The sequence below is a fragment of the Peromyscus californicus genome, unplaced genomic scaffold, assembly GCF_007827085.1.
Source record: "Peromyscus californicus insignis strain IS unplaced genomic scaffold, ASM782708v3 Scaffold_16__1_contigs__length_79575227, whole genome shotgun sequence".
In the NCBI taxonomy this organism is placed as follows: domain Eukaryota; kingdom Metazoa; phylum Chordata; class Mammalia; order Rodentia; family Cricetidae; genus Peromyscus; species Peromyscus californicus.
Genome location: NW_026294458.1, coordinates 48,193,513 through 48,205,714, shown reverse-complemented (window position 1 = coordinate 48,205,714; position 12,202 = coordinate 48,193,513). Strand labels below are relative to the sequence as shown.

The 12,202-nt window shown below is 40.0% G+C and overlaps 1 protein-coding gene across 1 annotated transcript; it reads left to right on the top strand.

Moving 5' to 3' along the window:
- Positions 1-1,139: 1,139 nt before the first annotated feature.
- LOC128111439 (tetrapeptide repeat homeobox protein 2-like) lies at positions 1,140-2,252 on the top strand. Its single transcript, XM_052739710.1, has 2 exons — positions 1,140-1,334; positions 1,764-2,252. The coding sequence occupies exons 1-2, from the start codon at positions 1,140-1,142 to the stop codon at positions 2,250-2,252; spliced, it is 684 nt and encodes a 227-aa protein (XP_052595670.1).
- The last annotated feature ends 9,950 nt before the right edge of the window (positions 2,253-12,202 follow it).

Sequence of the window (12,202 nt, the reverse complement as noted above, 5' to 3'; positions counted from 1 at the left end):
TCCGGCAGGCTGGAGACCAAATACACACAGAAAAGCCATGCAATACATTTTTTCAATCTAGTTCCTATGTATTTTCTTCCATTTTCACAGTATTGTGGTTTGATCTCACAATCTCACACAAACCTAGAGAAATGCTCTGTCAAAGAGCCTCACTTGGCCTGCTTGGTTAAATTTGCATTGGATTTAGTAGCTAATTTTATCAACTGAAGATGTCAAGAAAGCTTCCTGGGTCTTGGCCAGTAAACTAACCTCTCCCCTGACACAGGCATCCTGAACAACAGAGAGGTTGCTGTTCTCTCATTTGGAGAAAATATTTAAGCCCAGGTTTTTGGAGTAAAAGTCCAACAGACACTGGGTCCAGACAAAGTGTACATTCTAGTTGTTTCTCAGTGATTTGGTGGCCTGAATAGAGTGTGTATAAGGTGGGCATGTGGAGGGGGTATTATGGTGGGAGAGAGAGTGTGACAGGGGAGGAAGAGCCTTTGGTAGCATTCTGTAGTTGGTATGTGTGTCTGGAGGATGAGGTCTACCATATACCCTGTACATGGGAAGAGGTTCAGGTAGAGAGAAAGGTTGAAGCGCTGAAGTGATTCCTACGCCACAGAACTTTGGAAAAATGCTCCAAAATCTTAATGGTAAGATATGGGATCTGTGGACCTTGTGTGATCCATTTGCCTCCTTCCTGGTTCTCCAGTACTTGAACTTACTTCTAGTAGGATCACATCCCAGTATACTTCCATGTCCGCCAGTGCATAGGTGTCTCCCAATAGATTCAGACAATTCAAAAAACTTAAGGCCCCATGTTCCCCAAGTCCCCCCTCACATCCAGATTTCTAACTACATTCGTATCACCTTTGGAAACAGGTTTCCAGATGGCTCAAGATTCTGCAAGGAAGTTAAGTCTGCAAATGTCTCAAAGTCAACTATTTCCTCCAGGAACACTAATGCAATCAAGTCTCCAATGGCACTCAGATCCTGAAAGGAGCCTAGGCCCCCAAGAGTCTCCAGGACCATCAACGAAACCAAGTCTCCCAATGCATCCATTTCCCCCAACACTGGGAACCCAATCAGTGCATCCTAGTCACCAGATGCCATCAAGTTCCTCACTGAATTCTGGTTGTGAGGGTTCCCTAGGCCCTATGGTGGGTTCAGAGAAATATGGTGACCAGCAAGTTCGCCCTAAAGGTCCGAGGAAGCAACGAAAGGAACGCACCGTGTATTCCACAGAACAGAAGCTCATCCTCCAACAGCATTTTGCTCAGGAGAGGAACCCAGGACAGGAGCAACGTGTGAAGCTGGCACTACTGATTGGTGTGACCGAGTATGAGATAAAGGTCTGTCTTTCTCTTTTTATCTCTCTCCCGCAGCCAGAATAGCCATGGAACCTGTATATTTTTCAGAATAACCACTCTCCATGATTCCTCAATGCTTGGGGCACCTTGGACACTTTTGGAAGGTATACCTATGTGCATCCATAACTGGTTCTGGTTATTCTTCAATCTGAGTACCACTGCAGAGCTATATTATCACCTTGGCAGGGTCTAAGTGACCCAGACATAAGGAAACATTGTGAAACCCCATACTTTTAGCTGCAGATTCCCTTCCTTTTATGTCAAATCATAAACTATCCTACCTTCCTACATTTTTTTTAGAGCCACAGACCTTTGTTTTTATGGGGGTAGTTGACAGAGACAAGATTTCCAATCAACATTTTCACATGGGAACACAGGTCTTCCTCTGACAATTTTTTTTTGTCCTTCCAGATATGGTTCAAGAACCAACGTGCAAGGTGCAAACAGAAGAAACTCAGGAATGATAAAGAAGCAGTCCCAGAATCAACTGGAATCTCTCAAGATGTTTCTGGGCCAACCCACTCCCATGGTCACTTACGGGTCTCTGCCAATGTGAGGTCCATGTCTCCATGCACATCTCCTGTGGGCTCCATTCCCAAACCCAAACCCAGCATGGAAGCTTCTCTCCATAATGATCAGGCTGTTGAAGCTGCCGGGTGTAGTTCCCAAAAGGACCTGTTTGATGGTCAAGCCCCTTCTGCACCTCCCAATCCTGGTAAACCCACATTATTTGAAGTCCAGACTGACCCAACAGTGTCTCATGGTCCAGCCTCATTGGAAGCTTCAGTTTCCACCACAGCTGCAGCCAGAAGCCCATATGATATTCAGTACTTAAATCCATCTTCTGAGCAGCTCTGGAAAATGACACATGAGGATCTGCGCCAACGGGAGGGCTCATAGCCTTGAAGATAGATTCTGACTCTAAATAATACCTCTCACAATGGAGCAGTCCATGCCCAGAAATTTTCATAGCAAGGCAGAATGTAATGGTTCATGACCTTAATCTCAGGATTTGGGAGACTGATGCAGGCTCTTCTGTATTAGTTTCAGGCCAATGTGGTCCACATACTGAGATTGTTTCAAACATGTTTTAACATATTAAGTATTATTGTCTTACATGTTAGTTAAATAAAAGTATAAAATATTTTATGTAAGCATTTTTTAAAATTATTCGTTCTTGCCAGAATTGCTATTGTATGACTTTTTCTCCAAAAACATTTGTACGTTTGAAGACATGTATGCACTGTATGGGGTCTGGAAGCCAGAAGAGGGCTGAGGATTTCTAGCAATAAAACTACAGACATTTGAGAACTACAGGTGGGTGCTTGGAACAGAACCCAGGTCCTATGCAAGAGCAACAAGTGCTCTTAACCACTGAGCTCTCTCTCTGTAGACCCATAGAGTAATAATGGTTTGAAATCATGTTTGGGAAACCCTGTCACAGCTCACAACTCTACAGAGTCCATGGGAATAAAATGTTCCCTTAGTTTAGTATATATTGGACGTGACTGTGGGTTCAAGCATATGGGAGCTCACTCTAAGGGGTAAATCTACTTCCAGGGACACTCACTCCATATACCTGGTGTGTTATAGAATATTATTTTAAGGGGTGTTGCTTTTGTTTATGTTGCATTTGTTTAACTCTGAAGCTTTGTTACTTTGACTGTTCAAAACAGCTGATGGGCTAATAAAGAGCTGAAGATCCAATGATGAGGCAGGAGAAAGGATAGGTGGAGCTGGCAGGCAGAGAGGATAAATAGAATGGAAAATATGAGAGAGCATCCTCAGTCAGAGAAGGAGGAGGACATAAGGGGCCAGCCACACAGCCAAAGAGCCATATAGCCACACAGCCACACAGCCACACAGCAAGCCACAGAGTAAGAGTAAGATTTATAGTAGTAAGAGAATGGGAAAAGCCCAGAGGCAAAAGTAGACAGGATAATTTAAGTTAATGATAGCTGGCAAGAAACAAGTGGAACTAAGACCAGGTATTCATAATTAAGTATATGCCTTCATGTGTTACTTTTTTGGGAACTGGGTGGCAGGACCCCCAAAAGAGCTATAAAAAGACAATAATACGATGTACTTATATATCAGCACAACATGTAATCACATAATATAAAGCAATACTCAGTGTATGCTATGACACACATACCATGGAAGTATATCCCAGCCTTCTTTAATATGTGTTTGTGTATTTGCCAGCACTCACAGCTCACTACAAGGGTCTAGATGTCAGAGGAATACTCATAGGAGCTGGGTTTTTTTTCTCCCACAGGTCGCCAGACTTTGTGGCAAACTCCTTTATTAGAAGAGTGGCCACTCTCCTATTCTAATTTAATTTTGATATAGGGTACCACTAACTTGCCCAGACAGCTCTGAAATGCAGCCTGGCTACCTCAGGCCTGACTAGCTGGCATTGCAGACCTGCAAACCAAGCCCTGTTTTGTCAGCTTTTGAGGAATATCCATGTTGTTTCTATAGGGGCTGCATCAGTTTGCACTCCCATCAGCAAGAAATGAGTTTTCCTCTTGCCCACATCTTCCACAGTATAAGGTGTCCTTTTTTATATATCTTGACCACTCTGATTAGCTAAGAATATCTCAGAGTAGTTTTAATTTACATTGACCTTATTGCTAAATATGATATATACATAATTTTGAGATGGCATCTCTGTGTATAGCCTTGGCTATCTTCTAAACCAGGTAGACCTGAATGGATTTGAATTCAGAGATCTGACTGCTTCTGCCTGATGAGTGCTGGGATTAGAGGTGTGAGCCACTACTTTCCAGCCTGTTGGTTTTGTTCATTTGTTTTGTTCCTTTTTTTGGTTTTTTGTTTGTTTTTGAGACAAGGTCTCACTACAAATGGACCTAACTGTCCTGCAGATCTTTGTATAGAACAGGATGAGGTAACCTTCACAAGGATCCTCCTGTCTCTGTCTCCTGAATGCTGGGATTAAAGGAGTAATCCACCATACCCAGCCTGTTTAACAGCATCCAAAATAGCTGCTCTGGCATCTGTGTTCTTTCTTTTGAGACTTTCTCTTTAGTTCTATAATCCATTTTTTAAATTTTAAAAAGAAAATCTACTTGTTTTCTTTATTTTATTCATTTGAAACAGGTTTCTTTTTGTATCCCCAGCTTTCCTGGAACTCTATTTAGGTAGACCAGGCTGGCCCAGAATTTAGGGATCCACCTGCCTCTGTGACCCTAGTGCTAAGATTAAAGGTGTGTGACACCATGGCCTTTTAGGGATGCTTGTTCTTGCAGTTCATTTAAAAATATTTCATTGTATATTCTAAATATTACCCCACTGGCAGATCTTGCTCTGTGACAAACTTTTTCCAGTAGAGATCCAACAAACAAATGTTTACTCACCTGAGACAGAGAACCAGGGACAGAAAAAAGCACAGATACCACCAAAGTCCAATTTTGTGAAACAGGACTTTTATTGAGGTTCCTTATGTTTTTTGTTCTTGTTGTTATTGCTTGTTTTTTGTTTTGTTTTTTCAAAACAGGGTTTTTCTGTAAATTTGGAGCCTTTCCACAGAGATCTACCTGCCTCTGTCTCCCGAGTACTAGGATTAAAAAAGCAAGCACCACAGCCTGGCTTTTTTATTCCCCTTCTTTTTTGAGACAGGGTTTCCTTGTAGCTTTGGAACCTTTTCTGGAACTCAGTCTCTAGCCCAGGCTGTCCTCCAAGTCACAGAGATCCCCCTGTCTCTACCTCCAGAGTGCTGGGATTAAAGGGGTGCACCACCACCCCCCGACTAGCTAGTCATCTTAACAGCCCAAATGATTCTCCCGCCTGAGACAGAGTTTCTTTGTGTGTCCGTGAGTGTCCTGGAACTCACTCTGTAAAATAGGCAGGCCTTGAACTCAGATCTGCCTATCTCTGACAGTGCAGGGCTGGGATTAAAGCAGTGCACCACCACTACACAGCCCTTACAGTATGTTAAAACTGTGTCAATGCTGAGCTTTGATTGCACATGCCTTTAATCCCTCGGGAGGCAGAGCCAGGCTGATTTCTGTGAGTTCAAGGCCAGCCTTGGCTACCAAGTGAATTCCAGGAAAGGCACAAAGCTACACAGAGAAACCCGTCTCAAAAAACAAAACAAAACAAAACAAAACAAAAAACAACTGGGTAAACAATCACAGTCTATTGTAGGCCCCATGTTGAGGCCATAAATAGTTGGCTTAAATGGACATTACATTATTTTGTATATGTGAGTATGTGTGACATTTATTTATGTACTTGCAATTTATCTATGTTTATGAAAGACAAAAAAAACCTGAAGTTGCATGGCCACAATGTGGAGAAGAGCGAGGGGAGTGGAAAGAATATATACACATAAATGCACATTGAGTATTAGGGACATTTTATTTTTTGTGTAGTTCCAGCTGTTCTGGAAAGCGTTACAGGGACAAGGGTAACCAGGAAGTTAAAAAGCTCCTACACTTCCTCCATTTTGAGGCTTAGGATTAAAGTAGACCCAATGAAAAGGTGATTAAAATATATTGCATAAAATGTTTTTCTCAAAAGCCACTAATTTCTTTGCTGTGTATCCCAGAAGGTCTGACCAGTTAAAGCATTTGTAGAAGAAAAAACTGCAACTTGTCCATTTTGACCCACCTGTGGCTCCAAAAGCCTCATTTGTGATCACATGTAATTGAAAAAGTTCAATGTAATCTTCTTGGACTGGGGTGTCTCTGAGGCTTAGGGTGCACTCCCCAGAGCAAGGTTGAGAACTTAAGGTTCAACTCCACGCATACAAGAGATTTGCCTTCATTGACCTCCAGCTGTTATCTCACATTGATTTATTCCTTGGCTGTTCTCTCTCCTCTTTTTCTTTGTCTCCTCAAGACTGGAGATTGAATCAGGGACCTGCTCCTAGTAAAAGTGGAAAGAGGGGTCCTACTCATAGAAACTTCTTATCTCCATCCCCTTTTTTTCAAATGAAAATTTCTGGTCGCATACCCCTGCTGGAGCTCAAAGTCATTCTGTAGCCCAGGCTGTCCTTGAACTGGCAGTTCTCCTGAGGCAGCTTCCCAAGTATCTGGGACTGTAGGTCTGTGCCCCTGGGTCTGGCTCTTATGCTTTGATAACATTAAGAGTGTATGATTGTTCTTCTCATTTGAACACCTAGATACTCACACAGAGATTCTAACTGTAGTTTCTTGATTATTTTTTTATTTTTTTTGTTTATTTATATTTTGTTCATGATATCTTTGTGGAGACCAGAAGACAACATTCAGAAATCAATTCTCATGTCTACATCGTGGGTTCCACAGATCAAACTCAGGTGTCAGGACTAGGGACTGAGCTCTCTTGTCCATACTCATTTCATTAAAAAAAAAAAAGAGAAAGATGTACTTATTTATTATGGGTACAATGTTTCTCCTGCATGTATGCCTGCAGGCCTAAAGAGGGCACCAGATCACATTACAAATGCTTGTTACCCACCACGTGGGTGCTGGGAATTGAACTCACATCCTCTGAAAGATCAGACAGTGCTCTTAACCTCTGAGCCATCTCTCCAACCCTCATTCTACTTTTTAAGTCAGAAGAAAACTTTATAACATTCAATTATTAGGCTACATCATATTGTCTCTTCTGTTTAAACATTTTACCACAGTGTGCCTGTGATTACTGTGATAAATTCTACTGTTACGATTTTCAACATATATTGAGTTTTATTTTATTTTATTTATTTATTTATGCATTTATTTGTTTATTAATTTATGTATTGCCAAATGCCATGTATTGAAGGAGGGATGTTTATTAAATACAGGCTTACAGCACAATGGGATAACCCCGGAGGGCAGAAGTTCTCTACAGATGTTTTACAATCTTGCTTCTAAGCTGTTAACACACATTATGCAGGATACACAGACAAGGTTCTTCAATTAAGCATTCAGGAGGGTGGAAACCTACAGGGAATTAGCATAGGGAGGATATCAAGGTCAAGGTCAGCAAGCAAGGCAACAGTTACCCAAAATGGGGGCCAGGGACCTACAGGTGCAACTTTTAATAAAAAAATGAGCTTCTGACTTAGGTTGTGTGGGAGGTCAGGAGGTCACCTTACAGGTCATGGAGATGCCTGCCCAGGCCACACAGGTACTCTGTCTTAGGATGGTGAGCCCCCCTCAGGTATTACCAGTCTCTGAATTCTTATTATCATACAGGCTCAATTGTGTTTCAGCTGTAGAGTTAAGAGCTGCCAAAGATATCAAAGTGGCTCTGGGCTTGCATTCTGTGTGTTTGACACAGAAAAGACCAACAGAAGACCTAACCCACCCAGAGCCAGTAGGCAAAAGGCAACTGAACCATTCCCTTCCTTAATGAGCCTTACTGCAAACTGGAGTCCTTGTAAGATGGTATCCCAAAAGCCAATGGAACTTGAGATTATAAATTTATAATTTTCAAAGTCAATCGAAATGTATATAACTATTGAATTAAATTTATCATGCCCAATAGAATGAAAGATTAACTAACTGTGGTAGCTACTTTTGCTGCCAGGGACTCCACTGTGCTAGCTGTAGTAAGCAATTATGAAATGATAATTCCAGCAAAGTAGCAGCACTGGCTGTCACTGCTATAACATCAACAATGACAGCAGCAATGTCCAATTCTCTTCTGGAGCCTGTGGGCATCCACTGGTATGGATACAACTCCAGGGACACCAACAGCCAGGCCCATTTTTCTTCATCCCAGCATGACTTAAGCTGGCAGCTCTTCAAAAGGACAACTAAGAACCAGAAAGAAAAAACAGGCAGCTCATGAGGAGCAGAACTAAAGGTCTTATAATGGCTACATTCAGGCTCATAAATTTTAAGGTATCTTCAAAGGGGGACTAAATGAATTCCAGGAAGCCAATAAATGTTGCACAGTGCCACTCTTGAAAAGTAGGTACTACACCAGCCTGAGGAGGATTGTGAAAATGAACAGGCTTATCTGGGATGCTACTGTTAACAAATGGAGGTCAGTGACCTTCAGGGTTATCCTTAATCTCCAAGGTGTCTAGGTGACACGTTCTCAAACATACTTGAAAAAGCAGATACCATACATTACCTTATGGAGAATCTAACCGCATGGCTACAGTTTCTAGGCTTACTTTAATGCTTGCCAAAGCTGGCCATATTGGGCTCTCAATCCCCATTGGTATCAGAAGGGCAGAATTTCCTGAAGGCCCAATAGGTCTCTGCTATATTGGGCTTCAGAGCAGCCACAGGGCACACACAGCACTGAGGAATCCAAAGAGGAACATCATTGTCCTAAGGAAAGACCTAAACAGAACTCCAGTCCACACCAAGATCAGATCAGGGATCCTCTAAGTGCCAGTAGAAAGATCCTTCCATTGCTCCAGAGGGTGATTTGCAACAGGAGCCCTCCAGTGCTTATCTGCAGTGGATACTCCAGCAAAATCCACCAATAAAAAATTTAAAATATATAAAACAAAGGAAAGAATAAAATGTGGAGAAGAATGATGTGTCCCTAGTTCCACCTTTTTTTACTTTAGTAAAATATGTTGGGTTTTTTTAATAGTTCAAATTTTTCTTTTATATTATTTTTTATTTTTATTTTTTTAATTAATTTTTTATTTTTCTATTATCAGCTTGATACAGGATAAATTCTTATATTAATAGTGAAATGTTTCATTGAGGCTTGCTCAGTAATTGAGTAAAACCAAAACTTATTATAAGCCACAGTCATCCTAGGGTCCCCCATGCTATGTATGTAGCCTCCAGGGTTCTGTGAGTTATAGTCTGATTGTTCTTTACTTTATGTCTAGAATCTACTTATGAGTGATTTCATACCATGTTTGTCCTTCTGGGTTTGGGTTACCTCACTCAGGATGATTTTTTTCTAGTTCCATCCATTTGCTTGTAAATTTCATGCTGTCATTGTTTTCCTCTGCTGAGTAGTACTCCATTGTGTATATGTACTACATTTTTTTAATCCATTCTTCAGTTGACAGGCATCTAGGTTGTTTCCAGGTTCTGGTTATTAGGAATAGTGCTGCTATGAAAATAGATGAGCATGTATCTTTGTGGTATGAATCAGATTTCCTTGGGTATATGCCCAAGAGTGGTATGGCTGGGTCATGAGATAGTTCAATTCCTAATTTTCTGAGAAATCACCATACTGATTTCCACAGTGGTTGTTCAAGTTTGCATTCACACCAAGAGTGGAGCAGTGTTCCCTTTGCTCCACATCCTCTCCAACATTGACTGTCATTATTGTTTTTGATCATAGCCATTCTGACAGGTATAAGGTGGTATCTCAGAGTCAGTTTGATTGGCATTTCTCTGAAGATTATGGATTTTCAACATTTCTTTAAATATCTTTCAGCCATTTGTGATTCTTGTTTTGTGAATTCTGTTTAGCTCTTTAGCCCATTTTTTAATTGGATTGTTCAGTATTTTGATGTCTAGTTTCTTGAATTCTTTATGTACTCTGGAGGTCAATCCTCTGTCAGATGTGGGATTGGTTAAGATCTTTTCTCATTCTGTAGGCTTTCTTTTTGTCTTATTGACCATGTCCTTTGGCCGGCAAAAGGTTCTCAGTTTCAAGAGGTCCCAATTATTAATTATTTTGCTCATGGTCTGTGCAGTTGGTGTTATATTTAGGAAGAGGTCTCTGATAAGAATACATTAAAGAGTACTTCCTACTTTCTCTTCTATTAAGTTTAGTGTAACTGGATTTATGTTGAGGTCTTAGATCCACTTGGACTTGAGTTTTGTGCATGGTGACAGATATGGATCTATTTGTAAGCTTTTATATATTGACATCATGTTATGCCAGCACCATTTGTTGAAGATACTTTCTTTTTTCCATTGTATAATTTTGGTTTCTTTATCAAAAATCAGGAGTTCATATGTACATGGATAAATGTCAGGGTCTTCAATTGTTTCCATTGGTCCATTTCTATTTTGTTAGGGGTTATTGGTCTATTTACATGGTTTATCTGGTCTTGAATTAATTTTTGTATGGGGTATCTATGCAGAAAATTGTCCATTTCTTCCAGATTTTTCATTTTTGTGGAGTACATGTTTTTGAAGTATGACCTGATGATTCTCTAGATTTCCTCATTGCCTGTTGTTATGTCTCACTTTTCTGCTCTGATTTTGTTAATTTGGGTGCTTTCTCTTTGTCTTTTGGTTAATTTGGCTAGGGGTTTGTCCATCTTGTTGATTTTTTCCAAGAATAAATTCTTTCTTTCATTGATTTTTTGTATTGTTCTCTTGGTTCCTATTTCATTGACTTCAGTCCTCATTTTTATTATTTCCTGGCATCTATTTCTCCTGGGTGAGTTTGTTCCTTTTTGTTCTAGAGTTTTCAGTTGTGTTGTTAAGTCATTGGTATGGGATTTTCCCATATTCTTTATGTGTGCATAGACCCATGAAATTTTCTCTTAGCACTTCTTTCAGAGTGTCCCACAAGTTTGGGTATGTTGTACTTTCATTTTCATTGAATTCTAGGAAATCTTTAATTTCTTTCTTTATTTCTTCCTTGACCCATTTTTGTTTCAGGTGGGCATTATTCAGTTTCCATGAGATTGTAGGCTTTCTATAATTTTTCTTGTTGTTAAAGGCATGGTGGTCTGATAAAATACAGGAGGTTATTCCATTATTTTTGTATCTGTTGAGATTTGCTTTGTGACCAAGCATTTGGTCAATTTTTGAGAAGGTTCCATGGGGTTCTGAGAAGAAGGTATTTTCTTTTGTGTTAGGATGCAATGTTCTGTAGATATTTATTAAGTCCATTAGAGTCACAACATCTGTTAGTCCTTAATTGCTCTGTTAAGTTTCAGTCTGGTAGATCTGTCTTTTGGTGAGAGTGGTGTGCTGAAATCTCCCACAATTAATGTGTGGGGTTAGATGTGCATATTAAGCTTTAGTAATGTTTCTTTTATGAATGTGGATGCCTTTGTACTTGGGGCCTAAACGTTCAGAATTGAGACTTCATTTTGGTAGATTTTTCCTATGATAAATATGTAATGTCCTTCTTGATCTCTTTTGATTGACTTTAGTTTGAGGTCTATTTTATTAGATATTAGGATAATTACACACCTTGTTTCTTATGTCCATTTGCTTGGGAAGCCTTTTCCCAGCCATTTACTCTGAGATAGTATCTGTCTTTGAAGTTAAGGTGTGTTTCTTGTATGCAGCAGATGGATGGATCCTGTTTTCTTATCCATTCTGTTAGTCTGTGTATTTTTACAGGTGAGTTGAGACCATTGATATTGATGAATATTAATGACCAGTGATTGTTGATTCTTGCTATTTTTTATGGTCGTGTTGTGTTGTCCTTCTTTGGTGTTTGTTGGTGTGGGATTATCTATTGCCTGAATTTCATGGGTGTGTTTGGCTTTTATGGGTTGGATTTTTCTTTCTAGGGCTTTCTGTAGGGCTGGGTTTGTGGACAGGTATTGATTGAATCTAGTTTTATCACGGAATATTTTGTTTACTCTGCCTATGGTGATTGAGAGTTTTGCTGAGTATAATAGTCTGGTTTGGCATCTGTGGTCTCTTAGTGTCTGCATAGCATTCATCCAGGACCTTCTAGCTTTCATAGTCTCTATTGAGAAGTCTGGTGTTATTCTGATGGGTTTGCCTTTATATGTTACTTGGACTTTTTCCTTTGTGGCTCTTAATATTTTTCTTTGTTCTGTGTGTTTAGTCTTTTGAGTATTATGTGCCAAGGGGCCTTTTTTTTTTTTTTTGGATCCAGCTTATTTGGTGTTCTGCAAGCTTCTTGTATCTTCATAGGTATTTCTTACGTTAGGTTAGGAAAGTTTTCTTCTATGATTTAGTTGATTATATTTTCTGTGCTTTTGAGTTGAT